The following is a 26105-nucleotide window of genomic DNA, read 5'->3' on the forward strand; positions in this document are numbered from 1 at the left end:
GTATGGGCTCAGGACAACCTTTGATAACCATTGTCTATGTGCACAGTTTGATACTCAATTGATACTCAAAAATGGCAGCCATAAATTGTAACAGCCAAAATTGTATTGAGACACAATACAGAAAATACCACCCTCTTATCTGGGCCTGAGCTTGTTTAAAATGGACTGAGGTAACATGGAAAAAGGTCCTGTGGGTAGACCAATCAAAATGTGCTATTCTTTTTGTAAATCATGGACACATCTGGGCTAAAGAGGAGATGGCCTATACAAGTATCCAACCTATCCAACTTGTTTTAGTGCTCAGTTCCAAACCCAACATCTATGACAGTGTGGAAGACCATTAGTGTCTACAGCATAGGCATTTTGCACATTTGGCAAAGCACAATCAATTCTGAAAGATTTGATATACAGGTTTTGAGATACATATACTGCCATCCAGGCAATATCTATTCCAGGGAAGACCTTGAATATTTCAGGAAAATATTTTGCACATATTTAAATTGTATTTATCCATAGAGGAAGAGTCCAGGTGCTAAGAAGGCCTGTCTGCAGTCCAGATTGGTCAAATTAGGTGCATAATGGGAATGAAAAACATGACTAAAAATACCCCAACTGAAATCGTGTATTGGGGAGTAATGGGACAACATTTCATTCTCAAAACTCTAGCAAATAGTCTCCTCAGTTCCTAAACATTTACAGAATTTTGTTAAATGAAGAGGTGAAGCAGTGCAGTGGTAGACATGCTCCCGTCCCAACTTTTTCTGAAACATGTTGCTGGCATCAAATTCAAAATTAACATATATTTTCCATGAAATAGTCCAAATTTTCATTTTCAACATTAGATATGTTGTCTGTGTCCTTTTTGCTGCTAAATATGGGTTTGTGAGACTTGTATATTATCACATTCTTTAATGTCTTTAATGCTGCTTTTATTCAGTTTATCAGTTAGCATTCTGTGAAGCTCAATGCAACACTTACATTTTTTGTTATGTTTTTTTCCCAACAAAGGTTTTGACAAAAAACAAAAATCAACTCAATACTGTACATCACAGTACTATAGTACAGTACATTAAATGCAGTAATGCAAAAATAAACCAAAAATACACTACTGTAAAACAGGCTTAGATGTGGTGGACTCTCTTCCCAGCTTCCCTCATTGTCAGGCCATGATTTATCACGATCCACCAGTTTCTCTAATATCTGAAATATTGTTCTGTGCATAGCCTCTTCGACCACATCCTACTCCTCTCTCTCTTTCTTTGTCTTCCTCTACCTCTTGCTCTCCCTGCCTCCATGCTTGCAAAGTTCTCAAAATGGCTCAACTGAGGCCTACAGTATTTGTCGCTGGCTGATTGGTGTTCAGTTTTGTAAGTAAGTATTTTCAGGTGTGTGTCTAAGTGTTTTCGATCACCCAATGTGTTTTGTGTTTTGAAGAGATGTGTTGTCACAATGGTACCCATGAGATATAATTTATGAACAAAGTGTCATATATGAAATAGTGTGTAGTGTGCAGGGGCAAGTGTGTTGCAGAATTGCAACTAATGGCCTCCTTACACCAAACAACTTTGACAAGATTTGGGAAAGATTCTTGAAAGATTGTAGTCTTTTAACTAATGCCCCCCATTCAAGCTTTATGCATAAGACTCCAATATTTCAAGAATCTTTCCCAAATCTTGTCAAAGTTGTTTGGTGTAAGGAGGCCATAAAGTGCAAAGCAGCGCTTTTGTTTTAGGTATGGTTACACTTTGTTTAAGGTATAGTAACAAAAGCTTCAAGTCTTGTTACTTTGGTGTAAGCATGTGTCTATAGTGTTCAAGCAATGGGCAAACACTGTAGTGACTTCAGCAGTCTGTTCTGTGATGTATAGGATACTGTGTTGCGCAAGACTGCAGTAAAACTTAGACTAGACCCTGGGAGAAGACACTGAGTCCCAGTCGTAAAGATATCCACACAATTTAGTGAGTTACAGCATGTTAGTGGAAATGCAGTAGGACACTAAGCTTAAGCATCCCCTATGAGATGTGATGGAAATGGGTTTGAGATGAATTGTGATGTTCGAATGCGTATATCGACATTATGCTAAGACAATTAGTAAGCACATAGAACAAGGAGACAATGTGAGTGTACAAACTGTCATAGTTGGGGACATAACCTTTATACAACACACACGCTCCTGTACAGCTCTTCTCCTTGTTTACCCTTAACTCCTCTCTTTATTGCTCTCTCACTCTCTCTGTCTCTCTCATCATAACTGTCATCTGGGTCAGCCAGAGGAGCGTGATTCATGGCTTCTTGATTGTTCTCTCCGAGGTCAGGCTCACTTTTGGCTGCTCTCGGCTAGCTTCCTACAACGGCTTCCACGTCGCTTCACCAGATTCATATCAGCACTTTTTATGCTGCGCCTCTGAAAATAAGCTTCCTGGAGGGATACAAAATGCAACACATATCCTCGAGTAAAAAAGAAAAGGTAATTTGAAATGCTATGTTTAAAACCTATGGCAAATACACCATTTTGAAAAGTTATATTTTAAGCTTCATTTTTAGCTCATTGTTCACCACATTATTGGAGCATGGAGGCTGATAGCATCTGTGACTGTGGCTGTGGAAGTTGGAGCAGTGTTGGATGGCCTGGGCTTTGGAGTGGAGCCAGTGGGAGTTGGTGGGAGTGGGGGGTTGGTTGTCTGGGGTGGGGGCTTGCATCTGCGGCTTTGATGCTGTGGTCTTCACTGCTGCAAGATAAGATTGCCAGCCCCCCAGAGATAAGAGAACTCTGTCTACCAGAACAATCTGAGCTTGTCAGACACAACATGGTGTGTGTGTGTTAGTGCATGTGTGTTTGTGTGTTATGCGTGTGTGTTTGTGTGTGTGTGTGTGTGCGTGCACATAAGTAGGCTATAGAAGACAGTGTAGAGTCTCTGTTCTGTTCCATCCACAAAGGGGAGACACACACACAGACACACACATACCAACACCAAACATGCCGGTCTCAGACCCGCACCTGATCCACTCAAATAGAGGTCTTTATTTACTCAACCCAGTTAAGCTGCCCCTTCCAGTACATAGACAAGTTTGTATAAAGTCACTTGTAGGCAGATAAGGATTTAAACACTTCCCCATACTTAAGTAGTGTCTGTCTGGAAGCTTGCCAGTTTGCACAGTGCCCCACAAGGAGTTTAAACAATGACTTACCATAGCATAGCGCAAATCCCATAGTCAAACATTCAGTATAACCGACAGCGTGTGCGAGCAGCAGAAAAGTGTTGCTGTTTTTCTTTTCATCGTTAGGGGTCATGCTTATGCAGGAAAATAAGCGTATGTCGATGGCCTCGCACTAGGCTACTCCGCGTTGAGTCATGCCAGTCCTGAAACTTTGGACAGAGTTTTTGCGTCAGTACAAAAAATATGTTTTAGTAAAATGAAAGGGGGATTTTCAGTTACGCAGAGAGTGGGAGTCATCTTCTAATTGATTTGATCTGTGCGTCAAGTGTTTCCGTTTAAGGTTACGCGGGGAATGCTGCTTAAGAATGCATCAGATGACCTGAGAGAGAATCATATCTATGGGGAAAAAACCCTCAGTTTCGTGCGAAGTGATTAAATTGTCACCGAAAGCTCCTCCTTCCTTCAGGAAGACTGGGCGGGTACTGAGACTACACGCGTCGCGCTACCTGCTTAATTCCCGTTATTTAGGAATCACTCAAGGCAGTAGGCTATTGCTGCGTGTTCGGTGGCTTGGAAAATCTTTAAAACAGGAGATTCATACATATGCCACGAAATTGATGCAGTATTCATCACTCGTCACAGTTGAAAGCCTGTCGGTCCAATAGCTACGGGATGCTTTATTTTAGTTCTTTGAGTGTATTTTCCAACGGGACATAACATTGGAGGCAATTTGGATGAAGTTGGACTCACGGAAGTTTTATGGTTCCTTCAATACAACAGAAAGAGGATTTAATGGGGACATCTAAGAGTGAAGAAAACCTCGGACAATTCTTTCAAGCACTTAATATTGGATGATAATTCATATGGCGTGAAGGATAGTGCCTCTGTCAAAGGAGCTTAACCCGCTTCTTTTTGGCGAAGTGTCGGAGCGCACAAGAACAACTGCCACGCAAAAAACTTTTAGTCAACAACTTGGGAAAACTCAGACGTCTTGACAGATAACAACCTATTCATTTCAGACTGGATATACAATGACAAGCTGTTGGTTTGCTTTCGCGGCGTTGTGGTGGAGCTCTTATTGCATGTTCCTTATTGCAGGTAGCAATTATTTATTCGATGGCAACAATGAAGTTCATCCGAGCTTCGTTCATCGGAGATTACGGACGCATGAAAAGAGAGAAATGCAGAAAGAGATTTTGTCCATCCTCGGACTGCCACATAGACCTAGACCTCATCTTTCACATGGCAAGTATAACTCTGCGCCGCTCTTCATGTTGGATTTGTACAATACCATATCTAACGAAGAGAAGAACGAAGTGGACGGAATTCTGGACCAGTACAAGTCCATGTTTACCACGCAAGGACCCCCTTTGGCAACTTTTCAGGACAGTGCATTCTTAAACGACGCAGATATGGTCATGAGCTTCGTAAATCTGGGTAAGCACCGACTTTAGTATTTCTACACTGTAATTATATTCGAAGTCAACGACTAGGCCTGTTAAAATTCTGCTCAAAATTAGATAAGCCACTTATAAGAAACTGGATTGTCAGCACTTGAATGGCAGCTAGTGAAATACAACCGACTGCACCAACTGAGAAATGGAACAGGCCATCTCGGAAATTAAAGGGTAGCGCGAAAGTGGAGAGCTCAAACGCGCTGAGTTGCTTAACTCATTTTCACGCCCAGCATGTGAAATCAAACGGTCTGAAGTGGAGGGGAGGGAGGACGGTTGTGACAAGTGCCGCGGAGCTGCTGCTACCTAGGTGGCACAGGTGCGGGATCTCGCGGCCCACCGACCCAGTGCATTGTTAATTTTATGGAGAGCGTGAGGTCAGCATCCGTGCGTAATGGGCGTATGCATGCTGTTCCATGGCCTAACATACCAGATAGAGGACGTGTTGGCCTGAGGCCCATTGTTGTCGCAATTGTATAATAATTGTAACCATCAATTTTATACGCACAAAGCAGAGGGAATAATTAAAGGCTTTATTTTTTTCGTCCATGCAGTGTTTCTGTTAAATGGGTTAAAAGTAGAACCATAATCACCAGATTTAATCAAGAAGGAGATTTATGCAATGCTAAACTGGTGCTTTCCTCTGTTGAGTTGCGGTCTAGAATGCAAACTGCGCCGCAACACTTGTGTTTTGCTACATTGCTTTAATTAGTATCCCAAACGCCGAAGAGGCGCCGTAGCCTAATCGTAAACAGAGAAAACAGAAAAAAAGAACATGATCACTCCCTCCATTAGCCGTCCAAGTGTTTACAAAAGCAATCTTTGCTGACTGTGTTAAGATAAACATGGTTTCTGCCAGACACCGGTCAATGAAACGGACGCTAAGCTTGATGAATGTCTCGGGACATGAGAACACCACGAACCGTCATCCTCAGAGCACTGAGGCGGTGGTACAGCGGAGAGGTTTTTTTCTGAAGTTAATCTCCTGTTCATTTAATAACCCATATGAGAAACGTTTGATTTATTGTTCCCCGGGTGTTACAAAGTATTTGAACGTGCAGTGTAAACCGCACGTTCTGCTGACAGCCGTGAAATGCATGTACATGTACTCACAAAGTGACTCATCTGCCCCTGTGCACGTTACAGCTTCCTTTATCGCTAAGCTTACATTACTATCACTATTGGAGCTTACTGGCCCCAATGAATGCAAGTGCAATTCATGTCTCCTGGGCCAGGAGCCGGCATCTGCTTTGCAAATAACGCGCACTTTGGCTCCTCTCAGTCACCCGATACGCTTTTAATTTGCGTGTCCCTCATACAGTCCTCACCGAGGCATTATAGCTTTGAATTGAGAGCCAAGGTTTTGAAACGTCTGGACTTAAAAAGATACGGATTTAGCTGTGAACAAAAGAAGAAAAATCGAGCTAAATCTGTAGATGTCATAAAAATGATGGAGCCTGTTAGCAGCACTTGTCAGAGATGAATGGGAAGGAATAACACTGCTCCTCGAGGCTTCAGGGGAGTTAGGTAGCATCTGTAGTCTATGTACAGTAAGTGCTGTTCTATGTCTGTCCTATGATTCACATTGATCATTTGTTCAGTTCTTAAGATGAGTCATGTTGCCATTAGAGCTCCAACCACTCACAGAGATACCTCACAGACCCAAAATGGGACTAGAAAAATGTGAATTTGGTTAACAGTCACATCCTCCTTCTCTTCCAAATATAACTAGCCACCAGTCCATGATTTGTCAGGAGGTGAGAAGTGAGAAGTGTCATGTTGCAATACCTGGTGTGTGTGTGTGTGTGTGTGAGGGGTGGGGAGAGTATAATGCCTCGTCAAAATAAATGGGACATATCTCTTCACACCTTGTTACTTCAGAAGGCCCCCTCACCTTCTTGGCCGCAGCAGGAGAGACGCTCTGTGTGCTGGGTCCACACGGGCCAGGAGGAGTGGCGGGCTCTGCACTGATACATGAACATGAGGCCCTGCTGTGACAAATGATATATGACTGGGTGGTCCGCGGGCCAGAAGCTTACAGGAATCCAGCATGAATTGGTTCATTAGACGTGACGGAACTTTCAGTGTTGTTCCCGTGTCAGCCTCGCTTAGCTCTGACAGCGCTGGGCGTCCTAGCCTTGGACAGGTAGAGCTCTGCCACAGTTAGTCTTGGCTGCCGCTCCTCTGGAAACCCCTCTGCCTTGTTTGCGCTCATAAGCCGGTATATTTGTCTGTTTTATTGGCTGACGGGGAAGCGTGTGTGTGTGTGTGTGTGTGTGTTTGTGTATATGTGTGTGTGTGTGTGTGTAATGGGGGGGGGGGGACTTCCAGTAATCCCAGGGAAAATCCAGGAAAAGCATCCCTGTGTTCATTAAGGCTGTCGTCTTTTTCCACCTGGGGGGATGAACAGCCACCCAGCTGTGGAGTCACTCACCTCCCTCTCCCTCTGTCTTCCCCTGCCCCTGAGCTGTCCATGATTCACAGGGTCCTCTTGTGTGCGAGCTGCCCGGCCCTGCCCGCACCCCCATCCCACAACACTCTGCCCCGTCTCCACACCCCGGCGCACAGCAATAGCATCACTGTCAATACCCCACTTAGCAGAGTCAACAACCACCCTCGGCGAGTTCAGCCCTATCTACACTCCACCGCAGATGCCTGCCATACTTAAAAGCCGACCCACAGACGTAGGTTCAAGGAAGGGGTTTTTCAGAAGATTAGCCTTGTCTAGACAATCCAGGCTTATTCTGAAATGTGCAGTTTTTTCATCTGCCCCCCCCCCCCCAGTCTCTCTTTGAATTTTGCTCAGGCACATTTCTGAGCCCCCACAAATCTTGGGTAAGCCATTTATTTTGCAGCAGAACGTGTCCTTAAGCCCCGGCCCGATCAAATCATTAGTGGGGCTGCGATCAAAGAGTTAATTGTTTGATGCAGGCAAGCTTTTGTGCAATCCCCCCAGAAAGCCTTCCTGGGGACTGCAACACAAAGGAACGATATATCATGACTTGTTTTGTGACACAGGGGTGTTAGCATGGCAATCAAGCTGAGAATTTAAGCTATGCTCCCGTTCACCCTGGAAGAAACTCTGTTTTTGTGGAAATAAGTGACTCACCCGAACAAATTCGAACAAATAGAAAAACTCTGACATACAGCAGAGACAGTGTGACGGGGTTGACGTACATGAGTATTAATAGACCATTCTATTTTAATAGGGGATAGGGAAACAATGCTGTATGTTTGGATGCTCCTGATATCAAGCAGACTGTTCAGGCAGTGTGTACTGGCTGATTTCTTTGGGAAAGGAAGTTCCATAATGTGGTAACTCAATGAGTTTTTCCCTGCCTGTACATGCAGGGCACACAGACATTCATTGTATCTCTGTCATGCAAAGCCTTGCATGTGTATTAGGCTCTTAAGTCTTTTAACATAACAGTGCTTGGATGGGCCATCTGTGTCTTTCTTTGTATTGTTTTTTAATGAACCTTATGGAGAGATATCTAATGGCTGGGCAACGCTGATACGTGTGCCGGGCATTTGTCAAAAGGTCCCTTTAAGACATAAACATTGCCAGTGATTATCCCTGAAGGAATGTGACTTCTAATCTGTCTGTTGGAGATATGCGCGTGCACACACACACACAACCTCACTCATACACACTTCTACACACACACTCACTCTCTCTTGGCCTCTGTTTCTCTCTCTCTCTCTCGCACACACACGCACACACACACACACACCCATATACACACGTGCTACAGCAGATGACGGGGGTCAGGAGATAACTGTGTTTAAGAGCGTGCCCTGTTCCCTTGTGTCGCACCCGTGAAATTCCTGATGAAATCGCTTCGTCTCACGCCATACGCGTCTGGACTAACACCACACACTCCAAGCAGCCACCACCACCACCACCACCTCCACGGATAAAACAGATCAACTCCAGATCCGTACGTGAGAGTCCTGTGTTTTCTTTTTCCTTCTTTCTTTCTTTTTTTCCATCAATCTCTCATCTGTTGTTTTTTCCCCCCGGTATCTCATCTGGGTTTGCCTCGCGCTCTTACCTGCGAGCCTTAGCTCGGCGAGAATAGATGGATAGCGGGCGAGATAAGCGCTCAGCACGGATCGGGCCAAGCCCCCTGTCAGCGCACAGCGTGGGCCACAAGGCCGATAACCTCACTCAGAACATCTGATTACAGTCCGCAGCACCCATATATCATGTCGTGCACAAGCATGCGTGAGAGGTGGCATTTTTCTTTCTTTTTTTTTTCTTTTTCTTTGCTCTGCTCCTTCTTTGCCATGTCAACAAGCCAAATATGCCCCCCCTCCACCCCCCATCCCTCATCCTCCACCCACTACAGCGCCACCTTCAGATCAAGCACACTTTCTGCACGTCGCCTTTCACATTTGTCATGTCTGACACAAATGTGTGTCTGGGTATGTTTGATGAGTGTGTGTGTGAGAGATTTTGAGAGAGGAGAATACACTCTTGTGAGTCTGTTTGTGAGAGGTATGTGTATTTGAGAGAGAGGCGTGTGTGTGTGTGTGTGTTTGCAAGAGGTGTGCATATGTGTTTGGTTGTGAGACGCCTTGCCTAAGCCAGCGCGGGCCTGTTGCTGCACTTCGGCCGTGTTCTCAGTGGGGATCGTTAGTGAGTCTGAGAGTGGGTGTGTGTCCTGTGCGAACGGTCTGTTCACTCACATCACTATCTGTGTTTAAGCTGCTTGGAAGTGCTATAAAGGGGACAGTTCAATGAAATATGGCCTTTATAGACGCATTTAAGAGCATGGTGATTGGAGTGCACTTACTGTCTGTTAGATCTTTTCTGTATCACAGGTGGAGAAGTACTCTGATATAATAGGTATGGCAATTCATGAAACTCTGATAAAGGATATCCTTAGATATGTAAACAAAGGATTTATGGTGAGATTTTTGCTAGTTCCTGAATCAAAGAGCTCCTCCACTAATTAGTTGAGTATTATTTAATCAAAATAGATATTTCTATTAAAGAATGAGGACTGACTTGTTTGTCACACACGGGTGCTTAGAATCTGGGTGCCACGTACAATCTTAAATTTAAAATGAATGAAATTTGTCTCAGTCTGTATATCTCAGAAATTTGTCTCACAATATCTCAGTCTTTTTCTTGTCCTCTCCCTCCCTCCTCCTTACCCCCTCATTTTGCCGCCCCCCCCCCCCTCTCTCTCCCTCTCTGTGTGAGTTGAGGGCCATGGTGAGGGTGCTTTACTACCTCCCCTGCTGTGGCTTATGGACAGTGTTGGTGCCATAGGTGCCGTTTGGGTGTTCTCAATCAACACAGAACTGATGTGTTGATGTGAAGCAGCTGCTTTTAAACACACACACACACACACACACACACACACGCACACACATGTGCTTCAGGGTCGATCCGAGAGCTATGGTTTCCCAGGCCGACTTCACACTCGCAGCTTCCGAGTCGGGTCATGACTCCCTTGGGGAAAAAAAAAAGAGGAGCGTCCATCCTCTGCTGAATCCCTCCTGTGTGATGGGCTTCTGAAACCTCGTTCTTACTCAGTGTTGACTCAGAGAGCAGAAAAGCCATTGTGGTTGGCCCCGGCTGCGTGCCTCACATGGTTGACCTTCTTATTAGCCAGGGCCAGGCCCCATTGGCGCAGCCTGGTAGCTGAGCGGCGTGCCAGTGTGGAGAGAATTAGCGTGATGCGCGACGACAACGGAGACGAGAGTGTCACATTCCAGCGAAGAGCCGCGGCCAAAAAAACCCTGCGGCCCCCGTGATTTATCGGCACTCGGCGAAACAAGCTGTTGAGGAGCAGAGCACAGAAATGTAGTGAAAGAAGAGTGAAAGAAAGAGAGGAAAGAGGGGGCTACAGAACACAAAGAGGAGAAAGTGAGGTGACAGGTCGGGGGTGATTTAAGTGTGTCTGTGGCCTCAGAGGGCAGAGAGAGAGAACGAGGGAGAGAGACAGAGAGAGAAAGAGGAAAGAAGGGAGGCAGAGTGGGGGCAGGAGGGAGTAGGGGGGCCACTCTTCCCTCTTGTTGTGAAACAAGACATAACTTCATGATGGACAGAGATGGAGAGAAACCAAGAAAGGGAGAGAAACAGGGTGCAAAAGAGATATGACGAAAGAGCAGCAAAGAGGGACGGAAAGAGAAATCCAGAGGGAGAGACGAAGGGAAAAGGTGAAGAGGCAGTTAGAGAAAGAAGGGAAGGAGAGAGAGAGAGAGAAAAAGGGAAAGAGAGAGGGGGAGATAGTGAGGGAGAGAGAGTGATAGGGGTGTGGTGGCCCTGGGCCTTCTCTGCTAGCCGCTGGGTGTTGGGGAGTGGACGTGGAGGACGTGCCTGAAACAACAAGCCCTCATCGTTGGCCGGTCCCTCCGCTCGGAGCAGGTCGCCTCCACGCCTCGCTCCCGATGCCTCGCTCGCCGTCCTCCGTCCTCTCCCTCGACCTCAGAGTGTCTCACTTTATTTCCTCCTGTCTTTGTCGTACACACACACACACACACACACACACATGCACACATACTGTACATACACAAACTCACTCACTCTCTCACACACACACATACACACACACTCACATTCACACTCTCGCTCTCACCCGTACATACACATTTTTCTCTCACTCTCAAATTATCTCACAAACCCAGTCCCCCTGTCTCTCTCTCTCTCTCTCTCTCTCTCTCTCTCTCTCTCTCTCTCTCTCCCCCCTTTGTGTGGCTGACCTAACTAATTTATGAGCGCTGAGATAGAGGAGTGGCCGACTCTACAAACACGATAAGGAGCGAGCAAACAAAGGCCCAGATGAGAGCGGAGATGGTGCTGGGGACCCACACTCCCACCAGCACATTCCAGCAGGCAGGTCACCGGTACACACACTCCGACACACACACACACACACAATACACACTGCGTACACACACACGAGCGCTTGTAAACAGACAAAAACAACTTAAATGTACTCTTCAATGTACACAGATGTAAGCTGTGATGGTGCGTAGGACATTCTCATCAACACATTTCAGAAAGCAGGTCACTACACATGCACACACACACACACACACACTTATATGTAAACACATATGTAAACAACAACAATATACAACTTAAATGGACACTCAATCACACACCACTTATACATGCAATATAGCATCAACACAGCACACACACTTACACACAATATTCACACTATCATACTACTTGTGTATATTTTGCTCAGTAAATGCAACACATAAAAAATGACCTACTGTGTATTCATATGTCACAGGGATGGATGTTCATGATATTAGATGTTCACATATTCATGTAATACAGGGGAGAAGGCCATTGTCTTGAGTTTAGAAATGACAGATTAGGAGATTAGGTGAAATGTGAAAAAGTACAGGCATGTCTTCATGCACGCACACACACACACACACACTCTTTCTCTGTCTCTCTGTGCTCCTCTCGCCTGAGACTCTGTGGGTTGAGCTCTTGTTCAGCTCACTTCAGCTGAGGATCTGAGTGAGTGCTTGCATGTAAGGTCAACACTCTGACACGTTTAAGTGGAGCTGCAGAGATTTATCTGCGCAGCAGAACTGCTGTTCGAAGCCCCCGAACTGCCCTCTGTTCCTCTCCCAGTTTCCAGTGGAGATAGAACAGAGAGAGAGAGAAAGAGGGAGGGAGGGAGAGAGGAAGAGAGAGAGAGGGAGCATGAAAGGGAAAAAGAAAGGGACGGAGAGAGTGAGCGAGAGAGAGAGTGAGAATAGCATAGGAGGGAGAGAGCAAGTACATGAGTGAGGGAGGGAGAGGTTGGGAGAAAGAGAGAGGGCAGCGGGAGAGAGAGAGAGAGAGGGAGATACCCTGGCCCTCCTGCTCGCTGCTCTGGAATGCAAGCCACCAATATTTTGACTTCTCCTTTGGAAACAGCTGCGTTTCCTTTTTCAAAGATATTTTTTCCTTATTTATCGGATCCCTCAGGAGAGATCCATCTGGGCCGTCTGACACGAGCTTCCTCCACTAAATCTGAGCGAGGCTCAGCGCAGCCCGCAGCATGGTCACACACCTGCTGCAGTACACAGCAGATAACTCTAGCAGGTCTGTCTCTCTCTCCTCTCTCTCTCTCTCTCTCTCTCTCTCTCTCTCTCTCTCTCTCTCACACACACACACACTGTCATGCCTTCTTTCCCTTTCTGCCTCTCTTCCATACACACACACACACACACACTCACACACACACACACACACACACACACACACAGACATACGGTGAGCTGGCCCTGTGATGACATTCCCTAAAGCCTGGAAGTCCTATAAACTGAAACCTTGACAGTAATCACCACATGCTTGGCAGCCATTTTCAAAAGGTCCAGGCCAAATTAGAGAGGTAGGCCATTTGGAGGAACACAGAGAAAGTACATCAAAAACCAAGAGTCCATCGCTGTTTATATTTACTTTATTTTAATGGAAGCCAAACTGCAAGTACCAAGGGAGTCATTTTTGGTGAGTAGGGGTGGTGTCTGGGTCTGTTGTTTTGTGGTCAGCACAACAACCAGTAGCCCTCTTCTGAGTAAATCACTTGAGGACTGAGGAAACAGGCGATCCAAAACTTCAAGGAGTCGGAGAGATGGTCAAGTTGGGTGGATAACTGAGCACAGAGTAATATCTGTATGATAGTGCGTAATGGCATTATCTGATGCCCAGTGATGTCTAAATGATAGTTTATGGCTATCTCTCCCTGATAATGTATTTGGCATGACTTCTAAAAGCAAATGACTTGGAGCGAGTCAAGAGCTTGAACAGGGGGGACGTCTGTTTCATATCTTCTTCAAGTGACAACGGATGGACAGTGAACTTTGAGTGGGTCCAACAAACGTGTAAACAAGATGAGCTCTGTGCTATATGGAGGCACTTGCGTAAGCACTGACCCCACAACTTGTTGATGCTAACTGCTAGCAGCGAAGATGCTAATCTGTGTCATCTTGCGCAATGTGTTGCGATTCTGTGTACAGCGCTATGCCAGAAATCTCAATAGTTGTCTTATTTTGTTTATCAGTGTTTGGCGAAATGATATGAACATTTATCTGTCGCTGAAAAGCCTGAAGCATCACTGCACTTCTCCCAAGAGGCTCTCATTTTTAGGTTGTCAGAGTATGAAGTCTGCACTTTGGTTTGGAATTTGGACGAAATGCAGCATTAGTATGTCCCGAAAATGTTATGTCAGCTGTTCTCCGGGATTATGCGTTTTTATAAATGGCTCTATATGTAGAAAAGGGATCTAGAATGGGAATGTTTATTTTCCAGCCCATTTCCTTCATTTTATGGAATTTCCTTCGGAAGAAAGAAAACGTCTGTTATTATATTTGTTGACAGGTCATTGGCTTGCACTGGCAGCAGCTGAGAATAGATGGTTTTACAAGTGCAACTGAAGGAATCGCAGATGACTAATGTCAGTGAGCCTGTTCTGTGTTAGACACCTGAGGTCTTGCTTTACATGCGCGCACACATATTCTCACACAACATACTGTATACAAGCATATATTCTTCATACACACAAATACACACATATACTTTACTAATACACATAATACTTCATATACACATACACTCTTTCACACACACTTACTTGCATCTACTCAAATTCCTATCTACTGTTTGTCAGTATTGTAAGTGAATGGGCCTAGAGAGGAAGTGGAATCTCTCAATGACACACAGGTATGAGAGCCTGACTGGTACCATTCAACGCGCACCTGATGGGGATTCTGATAGTCGCTACTGGTTACACAGCCACGACAGCAAAACACACGGACGGGTGCATACACGTCTTTTATCGGAGCCCTCACCGCGCTGCAATTATCACAAATTATCCATGCTTTTTGGATACCTTGGGATTGTGAAGAGAAAGAAAAAAAATCCCCCAGAAGCTGCCCAGATTTAATTTCTCTGTGCCCGGGAATGCAGTGTTGAGAGATCGAGCTGAGGAAAAATGTACCCTGCCTGGCAGTCAGCACTGGTCAAGCTCTGACCAAGGGCTTATATTCCCCTTCCCCCCTCTCTCTCTCACACACACACACACTTTACTTTTTTGAAATAATGGGATTCTGCAGTAGAACCCTCTGTTGTTGTTTTAACCTGTCATGTTCCAATGCTGACAGATCGGATTCTTCATTTTTACGAGCTCCTCCCTCCCTTCCTCCCTCTCCTCCTGCTCTCGCCCACGCTGCCGCTCTGATCTGACCGGCGTTCACAGCGCTTCTCCGCACCTCGCTGCAAGCGTCTCGGGTTGGAGCACATGCAGAGGAGCGCCCAGGGGTGGCAGACCATAAACCCCCTTTAACGCTCACTGACCCACAATGGGCCCACTGACTACAAGCAGGCGGCCTTTGATGCTGGACTTGGGTCAAAGCAATGGATCAGAGGTAGAGGTATTCGTCCTGGGACCCCCCCACCAGCCCTTCATTTCTTCCTCTGTCCACCCCCTTCCACCCCACCCCACCCCTCCTCTCCTCTCCTCTCCTCATCCTTCTCTCCATGCTCCCTCCATCCCTGCTAGCTCCCAGCTGCATCACTACAAAGTCTCAAATGGAACAGGAAGTGGAAACTGGATCCCTGGGGTTTGGGGTGTGGGGACCCCTTTTCACTCACAGCTAAACCCCTGACAACATGAGAAGAAACTCAAAGCTCACCACTGATAGTGTTCCAACAAGTGATGCATCCATTGTCCGAGCTAACACATAGCACATTCTTTCTCTCTCTCTCTGTCTCTGTCTCTCTCTCCCTCTCCGCTTCCAGAACCCACAGTTGACTTGGCTTAACGTCATGGGATAAAACCAGGGCAAATTAAACTTCCTCTCTAGCATTCTCCTAGAGCAGTGCAAAACAAGTGTACCCCAAGTATTTCCCAAGAAATATGGGAACTCGGAGTGAGGCCTTTAATTAGAGACGGTGGGATAATTAGGATGTGAGCAAGCACATTGAGATGTGTGCAAGAGGGTCCCCTCTGGGGCTGTAAAAGTCCACCAGCAGAAGCCTGTGAGAATCCCAGCGTAATTACATAAACACATACGAATTCCTCCCGTGCCTTGGGCTCCCTGTGCATTTTTATTGGTCAAACCATTGGAGACGGCTATCACAAAAAAAAGAAAAAGCATTTTAAGCACCCGACTGTTTCATGGGGTGCAAAAGATGTCAAGCTTAATTGAAGGCCTGGTGTTGAAGCCCCATTTTTTTTTGTGGTGCGGGGTTTGTGGTGACAGATTTGGGATAAGGGCTGAGTAATTAGAGAAAGAGACAGAGAGGGAGAGAGAGAGAGAGTATTGTTGAGTTATGAAGTCTCAGAAGGCCTATTCAACTGACAGTGTTCATGGCTTGGCTGGGGATGTATTTCACTGAAAATTAATCACAGAAAGAAATGTCGCTTGAGAAATAATAATAAAAACACTTCATGATTTGGAAGTGTTGAAGTAGCATCTGAAGTAGTGTGTCTTTCAGCCTGTCAGTTGTAAACACTTTTCACAGAGGCCTCCCAAAAAAAGATGAAAAAAGATCCAACATCAATTAGAAAGGAGATTGCAGCAAAGCCAAACAAAAGAGGGGAAAACAGTGGATCCCTGATGCAGCAAACAGCTCCATGCTTTGCTCTCTCTGGGCTGCTGGGGCCAGTGAAGTCTTTTCACAGCGCCGACCTGCGAACATAAATAATCAGACTTCTCCCCACTGATACGAGCACGGCTTAGTGTCGCTCCTTTACAGCTCTGTGCCGCGGCAACATTAGTCACAAGCCTACGGCCCCAGCGTCCCAGTGCTGCTAAACACATCTCCACCCTCCCACAACCCCCCCCCCCACCTCCCCAAACGCCCAGGTCTCAAGGCTTGATATATGGGTCACCGGCCTATGGGAGAAGTCTGGAGGGGTGGGAGTTGTGATTAGCTCCCCCTAGGTGCTGGAGGTGGTATTTAAGGGCCCATTGGAAAGGTTGCAGGAGGCCATGGCCGTGGTTGGTGTTAGAAGAAGGGAGGTGGAGGGGGAAGCGGAGTGTGTGTGTGTGTGTGTGTGTGTGTGTGGCGGGGGGTGGATGAGGTGACTGAGGGTGTGGGTGTGACAAGAGTGAAGGGTGGAGAGGAGAGTGTGTGTGTGTTTGGGGGTGTGGGTCAGTCTGTTTGGTTGTTTTTCTCTGTGGTTGTGGGGTTGCGTTTGGGATCGAGGATGCAAATGCGGTTCCGGGCCCGTAGCTGTCGATGACCGCCATGGCCTGCTGGAGGTTGCCATGGAAAACATTGAATGTGCGAGTCGCAGCTCGCCACTGACCACACGCTGCCCACCGGCTCACCAGCAGCACCAGGGCCACTCGCCTCGCTCCCTCTCTCTCTCTCTCCCTCCCTCTCTCTCTCTCTCCTTCCTCCTCTAACTCTGACCTTGTTCACTCCTTCTCTGTATTTCCGTCCTTCTCTCTCCCTTCTTCACAATCTCCTTCCATCTCAATTTCTCTCTGTTTCTCTTCCTGTATCTCTCTCTCTCCCTGTTTCTCTCTTTTCCGTCACTCTGCGTTCTTTTCTGTGACTGCTCCTGAGGCTTTGTTTTTATCTGTGTGTGTTTGTCAGTTTTTTTCTTTCTCTGTCATCTCCCTCTCTCTCTTTCTCTCCTTTTCACACTTTCCCCTTCACCTTCTATCTGTCCCTCTGTCTTTCTCTCCCACTCACTCCTTCCTCTGTGCTGTCTGTGTTTTTTTTCTTTTTCACTGTCCCTTTTCTCTTTCCTTTCCTCTCTCTCTCTGCCTGTTTCCCTCTCTTCTCTCGCTGTCCTTTCTCTCTTTCCCTCCCACCCTTCCTTTTTCGTCTCTCTCCTTTCCTCCCCTCATATGTCTCCCTCTCCTCTTTCTCTTTCTCTCTCTCTCCCTCCCTCCCTCCCTCTCTCTCACCGGGCATCTGTGGCTCTTTTTTCCGCCGTGGTCCCGCACAGCTGCTCAGTAGGTCAGTCTCCTCCTGTGTCGTGCTGTGTGGGCTGATGACAATAGCACAGCGACACTGGAGGCAGATGTTGTGCAGGTGGAAAGCAGAGATCAACCCCAATTAGAGGAGGCCCTGTTCTCCTTACCCCTCTTTCTTTTTTCCTTTCCTCCTTTCATTTTGCTCTGTCCCCCACTCCTTGTCTGTTCTTCTCTTTACATGTCCTCCTCTCCTTATTTATCTCTTGTCTTCTGCCGTATCTAGTGGATATCTCTCTTTTTTCTGTTCCCTTGCTTTTTCCCCTACATTCTTTTTATCTCTGCCTTTCATTTCTTCTTCTTCTTCCCCCCCTTTTTTCCACAAGGAGAGGTATCTGTGAAGAAGATGAAGAACGCCCACACAGAGAACAGGGGACGAAGTGCAGACATTCCTGCCTTAAGCCGGCTGCATCCCCTGCACAAATGTGCCTCTTGCTCAAGACTGTCTATGTACTTTTCCGCTGTCTGTGTGGTATGTGGTCATAGACAGACACTACAGTGGGGGTCTTGTTCCAGGCCAAGTGGCTGGATTTTCATCTGCGCAAGAATAACTCAAACTGAACTGCTCTGTTGCAGCCATTTAGCGCTGATTAGCAAATTACGTGCTCTCCCCTGAGCGAAAAAATCATGTCAATAGTTTGCTCTTTAAATCCAACCTGGTAAATCAATCCAGGCTCCTTTCTTTTCTCCACGGGAGTCCTATCGGCTCGTATTTTCTGTCCAGTTAAAAGTCATTTTGTGAAGTCATTTTGTAAATCCTCTTCCCTTCTCCTGGCCTCTGCTAATGCTCTGTCTAATAGATCTGTCATCCCTAAAAACCTGTGCTGTTGATGGACTAAGCCGCGCTGTTCTAATGGAAACAGCTGTGCACAAGGTAATGAAGAGGTTTCTGTCACACATGACAAAGGCCACATCCAGTCTCAGGTGCTGATGAGAATCCCATCACAAAGGGGACCTTTTCGACACAGCTTCCACACTACGCTAAGCCCTTGATATTGAGAAGGAGGGAGGAAAACTTGACGAGCAATGGCCACCGGCTACCTTGGGCATGTTGCGGATTGGAGTGCGCACTCGTGCAAATCCTCCTCTTGTTCTTCCTTTTTTTTGTGGCAAAGGATTGTGGGATAGAGTCTGGCAAAATGGGAACAGCTGCAGGGCCTGCAGAATCCCACTGGGTGCTGCTTGTGTCTTCTCTTTTTACTACCCATAGGTGGTTTGGCCAAGGTTAGACAGTCAATTAGGATCAAGGAGGCGGGACAAGGATGGGGTCCCACAGGGGCCACTAGTGGGCCCCTTTCCGATCCTCCAGGGAGAGAATGGCAACTAATTGGGAACACATGTGCTGAGAGGCTTGGGGGTATGGAGGTTAGGGGCAACTGGATGGCTATTTTGAATGGAGAAGAAGACCTGGGGGAAGTTAATTCCCTACTGCCTCATCATGAGCTCTTCAAGTGACTACTGTAATGCATCACACCCAAGGGGTATGGGGGCACCCTTAAGTGTTTTGTGTCTGTAGCTCCACACTAAACACACACACACACACACACACACTCACACACACACAGAAACACACTCACACGGACTAACGCACACACATAGAAACACACGCACACTACTACTACTACTATTTCTGCGTCGCCTGATTTAATTGACTCTTTCAGAGATTTTTTCTCTCCCTTTTAAGGAGGCAGGGCCTCAGGACGGAAGTGTGGGCTCCTTTCTCTCTCTTTCTCTCTGTCTCACTGGGCACATGGAAATCCAATCAGGAAGGGACACTTCATCCAGCCACTGAACACACGGGGCATCCGGCTGGACTTGCACTTATGTGGCGAGAATAAAAAAAAGAAACACATATCTATATATAAAGAAAAAAGTTTTGCCTCAGTGGACGCAGACCTGACTGACCCTGGGAACCAAAGGGAGGTGGTGCTGGTGACATAAGTGAGCGAGGGAGATGACAGAGTGGTCGTCTGATGTCGGAGAACGCTGTGGCTCCCTACCCCCTGCTTCTTAACCCCCCCCCCCCCCCCCCCCCACACACACACACACACCCCCACCCCTCTTAGCAAGGGCCCTGAGAGCGCTGAAGTGTAGGGAAGTTGGCCTGTCAAGCCAGGCCTTTGCTGTGGGAAAAGCACTGGACAAATTAAGAATGACTTTCCTCCCACTGGAAAAAAAGTGCTGTATGGTAAGAGAGTGGCCCCTACATCTGCTGACTTTCTGAAGTGGTCACACAGTAGAAGTGTATGTGCATGTGGTCCTAGATGGTGCATTTTAATAGAGGGAAATGACAGACCGGAGCTAAATAAAATGTGACCCACAAGCCTTTTGGGTTGAATTGAATTGAATTAATTCCGGTGGCCCGATAGAATGCCCCAATGGGTGAGTATAAATGGTACACAAAGGCTATATCCATATCATTGGAAGCATATGGGCATGTATGGAGGTACATTGTATGCTGAGAGCAGCTAGTTTAAAGTTGACTAATATTTAGCAGATGCTTTTATCCAAGCGACACGGATTCGCAATGGTGGGAATCAATGGTGGGAATGGTGGGGACCGATGATCAGTCGCTGACGCTGCCTCAGCTTCACCACCCCATTTTCCGTCCGCCCCATTTTCCCAATCAGACTTTTCTGCAGGTGCATACATTTTGAATAGTGTAATGTTTCTGACATATAGTCATCTTAACATCTAGTCATTGTTCTTGTGGCACATTTGGATAGGACGAACCAGCTTCTAAATGCCTTGTGAATGGTTTTCTTGAAGGGGGTGATGGCATGAAATGAATCAGGAAAAATATCTTTAGGGAGTGGTCACAAGGATTCTGAGTTAAAATTCACATGTAACTTAACTTTGCTTGTCTGTGTTACCACGGAGGTTGTGTTACCACCTTGGCTATTTGGACTGATATGTACTGTATGAACGGCATAGAGTGTGCCATAGCTTCACTACAATATGTTGCATTGTAAATCCAACTTAAAGTCCCAGTTTAATAGATTGGACTCCTTTTGTGTCCTCTGTGTTTCCGTCCTGCAGTGGAGTACGACCGGGAGTTATCCCCAGAGAGACGCCACCACAAGGAGTTCAAGTTCAACCTCTCCCAAATCCCAGAGGGGGAGGCCGTGACTGCAGCTGAGTTTCGCATCTACAAGGAGTGCGTCAGCCGCTCGTTCCGCAACGAGACCTTCCTCCTCAGCGTATACCAGGTGGTGGGGGAACGGCCAGGCAGGTAATGAGGTCTGACACACATCACACCTGCCACTGCTGGATTTTCCCTCTATCGATACAGACATGCATACACACACATCTACAGTATATTTACATGCATGATACATGTTTTTGTTTGTGTGTTGTTTGTTTCATATATATGTTGTGAATTGTAAAACACTGACATTTTGGATGGTTTCTATGGTAATGAAGCTACATTGGGGGATCAACACACTCACTACATTTCATCATAGCCTTTTAGTTGCTGTTGTGTCTATATAATGGCAGTGGGGGAAAGGCAGCAAGCTTTCCATTGCAGTTAGTGGCAGAGGGTCCATAGCAGCTCCAGCAAGCATGTGATATGCAGTGTAGTGTGCAATGTAAATAACTGGAGCCTTTTAGTCAGTCTGTCTGTCGGTGTACAATAAACATCAGATGTAATCACAGTACACATCAGAGTAGGATTTCGGTTTGACTTCATCACAGGAAAGCCCATCTTTCATTCAGAGTTTTGAATCTCTCATTAGATTTTCAAAGCCTTGGAACAGTTACACACAAAAATGGCTGTTATTTATCAGCATTCTGTTTCTCAACACTTTGGTGCTGATACTCTTGAGGGACAGGCCGTTTGAGGTGTGTTTGTGATTCTTAATCTTTTCATGTAAACCAGATGATAAATAGTTGTCAGTTTCAAAGACGATAATGACATGAGTTGATTTATAGATGCGAGGGCTCTCTGTTTTGGACCACACATGTTGAGAGGAGTGTCCTCTTCGAAGGTACACAGATTTTACAGACTGATAAGTTTGCTGTGTTCATTGTGCACATTGTAGTGTTTTTAAACAGGGAGTTAAGATTGGTCTAGCAGAGAACCTTAGTATGATCATAACAGAATCTGCAAAAGATTTTGTTAAAGCAGCTCCTGTATAATAATGAGAGAATTACATTGTTTTGAAGACACTTCATGGGATGTTAGCACTTAGCAGTCACCCTCTCAGACACAGACTCGGCAGAGCTCACTCTTTCTCGCTGTCTTTCTCTCTCTCTCCCTCTCTTTTTCTCTTTTCTCTCTGTCTCCTGGTGGGCGTCAGACTTCCAAAATGCTGGTTTTCTGCCATGTATTTTATGTAGACGGATGCCTGACCACAAGGCCTGACAAAAATAGAGTGACTTTACCGTCAAAAAGACGGCCAGGCCAACAAACGTCAAACATTTATATTGTGGGCAGTGGGAGGGAAAACTTCTTCTGAGGGAGCCAGTGTCATGCCAGGATCTCGTATGCACTGTTGATAGGCATGTCAGCAGGACTCAAACATGAGGTTAGTCATCAGGATGCATTTTACATGAGAAACTGCCCCAACTTTAGCCGATCATGTTTAAAGCCCAACAGACAGACACGTGTCTTGCCCAACACGACCCTGAACGTGCCACAGGTTTTAATTGGGAAAATAAATCCAAAAATAGATCCAACCATCCACAAACCTTTTTACATTTCACTCATCCGATAAACCAGTAGTTTTCACCCCTTTCTGGTTCTTTTATGGAATACAGCTTTTTTTTTAGTTTGCATCATGAGGCACTTGTTTGCTTCATTCCTTGAACTTTACAATAGGTGCTTTGTTCGCTATTGCCCAGAGTGGGAGCCTTTTATTTTGGAGATATTTGGAGATTAAAGGGACTCATATATCTCCAATTACGGCTGTATTGTAGGACACAGTTTACCTTGAAGGAAATTATAGCTTGCCTCTTTTTGTGGTATTTCGGGGGTGAAGTGCTTTGTGCGTGCAAATCCCTGGTACTGTGTGGGCTGCAGAAGGTATTTGCTTAACAAATGGATTAATTTGCAGGACTGTCGAGTTTTAAAGACATGATTGCTAAGATTACTGTTCACAATCTTTTTTATAAGGACGTTGGTGGGAGAAGGTGAGGGATTATAATGCGACTCATGAACTAGCATAGTTTCGATGTGGACGAAACAGGTGTTTGAGAGAAAGCTGAGGTTATGAAACTGTTACCTTGGCCTGCTCACTCTCTACTCTCTCTCTCTCTCTCTCTCTTTCTCTCTCTCTCACACACACACACACACACACACACACACACACACACACACACACACACACACACACACACACACACACACACACACACACACACACACAATGTTACTGTAATGTCTATTACAGTGACTACTGCTAAGCTGTGATTGAGACATATCAGCAGATTAGTACAAGTAGCCTATTTGCTTATCTGAAAAAAAACCTGTTTATCTCATTAAAAGTAGATGCTTAACACAAAAAATGGGAACAGAGTCTGCAACTATTTACATGCAGAGGTTGTTGACATTTTTTGCTGTGAATGACCCTCTGTTTTAGGGGTTTGATTTATTATGTATAACTGTTATGTATACATTATGCATACATTGTTTCAAATGATTTGTAGTCTTTCCTGTTGACAATTTATTGTTTCCTAATGCAATAGGCCGACGTTTATGGAAAGTTTAGCTTTTTCCAAATGTGAAAACAAGATTTATTCCGTCACATGCATGTCACGCCAGTAGAAAGCCATGGACATAGACCTCAAGCCGACGCATGTTGACTTAAGCAAGTGACAGAACCAGTAAACGGATAAAGTATGTAAACAAACCAACCCTAAACACATAAACAGCCTTTGACCTTATTATTGGATAGCCTTTGGATTTTCCATTGGCACATTTGGCTGAATGTTTAAACCCGTGCTTGATTAGATTATGAACCTTTCCCTGTTTTAAGGTCAGCTCAAGCTAACAAAATTCAGGGTGAAAGTTCCCTGGTTCCTACATCTCTACATTTAGGAAGAGAGTCTGCGTGATGAACAGGACGGTTACTGAATAGCCTTTTTTGCCCAAAGACTGGCTTGTAACTAACGTTTGTCTTCTCTGTGAGACAGTAAGACAGTCTTGCACAGCAGTCCCTAACTTTTGTAAACAGCCATTCACACTCTGTTTCATCTGCATATTCCATATATAAATCTCTTATAAATCTCTAAAGATATTCATTGGTCTTAGTAGATAATGGTATGCCTTTTCAGGCCAATGGAAATGATGAAATGCATCAATAGATGTGAGAGAACATTTCTGATATGACAGAAGGATACACTATATGGACAAAAGTATGGGGACACTTACAACCACTTAATCACTGAATTCATGTTTCCTTCACACCCATGATCCTCAGATTTATAAAATTGAGCACCCACAAGGAATTGCCCTTCTATTAGTCGCATTGTGTATAACCCGCAGGACAGTGTTTTATGCGAATTGAAAAAACAAAACAAACCATCCATTAACCGCATCTGTGTATTAACCGCAGTGCCCAATAACCCAATGAATCAGAATCAAGAAGAATGCTGCATGCATTCCCATATATAGCCCGCCCCCACACATTAACCTCATCGCTGAAGAAATGTAGCAAAATCGATGTATACTGTATACCTCGGTTAATATGAAGGAAGTGAATTATACAGTCTGCATTCACAAACATGTGTGAAAGAATGGGTCCTTCTGAAGAGCTCAGTGGTTCCGAGTGCGGTACTGTCACAGGCTGCACAAAGCAAAGTCCATAAAGACATGGTTGGCAAGTTTGGTGTGGAAGAACTTGACTGGTCTGCACAGAGTCCTGACCTCAACCCCATCAAATACCTTTGGGATGAATTAACGGAGATTGGGAGCCAGGACTTCTCGTCCAACATCAGTGCCTGACCTCACAAATGCTATTCTGGATGAATGGGCAAAAAGTCCCAGACACACCCCAAAATCTTGTGTCTCCAAAAACCTTCCCAGAAGAGTGGAAGCTCTTCTGCTATCCTATGCCTATAGATTTAGATGGGAGAAAAGTTATTGTAGGTGTAATGGCCCAATGTGTCCCAATGCATTTGTCCATATAGTGTATATGAATGCTATACTATGCTATACTACATGGTATAGCAGTTTAGTTTGTGGTGGAGCAGTGGTATCCTGATGGCTTCATAATTAGTTGGCCCGGGTTCAATTCCTGAACCCGCCATTGCAAGTCTTTGTTATTTTGGCTAAAAGCGTCTGCTAAATATCAGTCAACTTTAACTTTTTGTCATTTGATAAGGGTAAGAAAATCATGAATTTAGCATGCAAGGCTATGAGATGGGGTTTCTTTTTCTCCAGATGGCCATGTCTGTTATTTTATGACACAGTATGCACTCTCTCTGGTAGGTGGACACCACTAGGTGCCATGAAAGTTATGGGTTCAGCTGGATGCCTCTCAGCCTCAGGCAGCCCCCTCCTGCCTGGCAGAACTGGCTAATCAGAGGTGCTAACACTTATGAGTCAGCATTAGCCAGCTAGGACGAGATGTGCATACGAACAGATGGAGGAGAGTGTGTGTGTGTGTGTGTGTGTGTGTGTGTGTGTGTGTGTGTGTGTGTGTGTGTGTGTGTGTGTATGGTGGGATGAGGGGGGCCTTAAGCTCTATGGAAGTCTTGAGAGTGGCTCTAATTAACGACCAATAACGAGGGTCCACCGATGCATGACTGCAGGGGCATTCCCGGAACACCTGGGCGATTGTCCGCTTTGAAGTGCGGCGTAAGGAGGGGCCAGGGCTCTCTGCACTGTATCATTACTGTAATGGGGATGGGCTTCTTTGTGGTGCTGATGTTGTTTGTTTTTGAACCCACTGCCCTATGAGCCTGAGCCTTACACTCTGAGTCCCTCTCTGTGGCCGCTGGCTGCGGACTGGGGTTTTTAACGTTGTTTCGCGTCCAGGCCAGCCTTGAGACAATGATTACGACGCGCTGGCTCAAACGTGCATGTATGATGGAGGTTAATTGTAGTGCTGCTTGTTTGAAGAATGCAAGCTGGGCTGGGCGGATTAACCTTTATGGGATGGATCTGTCCTTAGGCAGATTGGTCACTCCGTGTTCTATCCAGATGATGGATTGTTTGGTGAGCATTTTTGTACGGCTGTTTGTCTGCAGTCATGTCTACAGTCTAGGATGACTACATTTGATGGAATGGAATTGCAGTATTACTAAATATAAAGAGAAACAGACACCAGGTGCAGGAAACAGCAGATTCAGGCTACAAAAAAGGTGCCAGGAACTGGTGGTCATGGCAACTGTGAGAAGTCAAATAAAAACAATTTAATCATGTTTTAGAACATATTGTCATCCCTTTCCTCATAGTGCCTGAATATGTGATTCTTTTTAGCCTCCGGGATGCTGCACTTCCTGAAGTTTAAAGGTCCAGTCAACAATTCTGATGAAAAGATTCTTGATATTTGAGCTCAGCATCCAATCAAACACACCACTGCCTTAAAGTGC

The 26105-nt window shown here is 45.6% G+C and overlaps 1 protein-coding gene across 1 annotated transcript in view; it reads left to right on the plus strand.

The window, feature by feature from the left end:
- Positions 1–3697: 3697 nt before the first annotated feature.
- The window catches only part of bmp6 (bone morphogenetic protein 6), a 37408-nt gene continuing 15000 nt past the window's right edge, over positions 3698–26105 (plus strand). Inside the window, exons 1-2 of the mRNA XM_042068061.1 lie at positions 3698–4596; positions 20607–20799. Coding sequence (XP_041923995.1) covers positions 4191–4596; positions 20607–20799 — 599 coding nt within the window. The 5' untranslated portion in view covers positions 3698–4190. The remainder of the gene's footprint in view (positions 4597–20606; positions 20800–26105) is intronic.

The sequence above is a fragment of the Alosa sapidissima genome, chromosome 17 (assembly GCF_018492685.1).
Source record: "Alosa sapidissima isolate fAloSap1 chromosome 17, fAloSap1.pri, whole genome shotgun sequence".
Classification (NCBI taxonomy): domain Eukaryota; kingdom Metazoa; phylum Chordata; class Actinopteri; order Clupeiformes; family Clupeidae; genus Alosa; species Alosa sapidissima.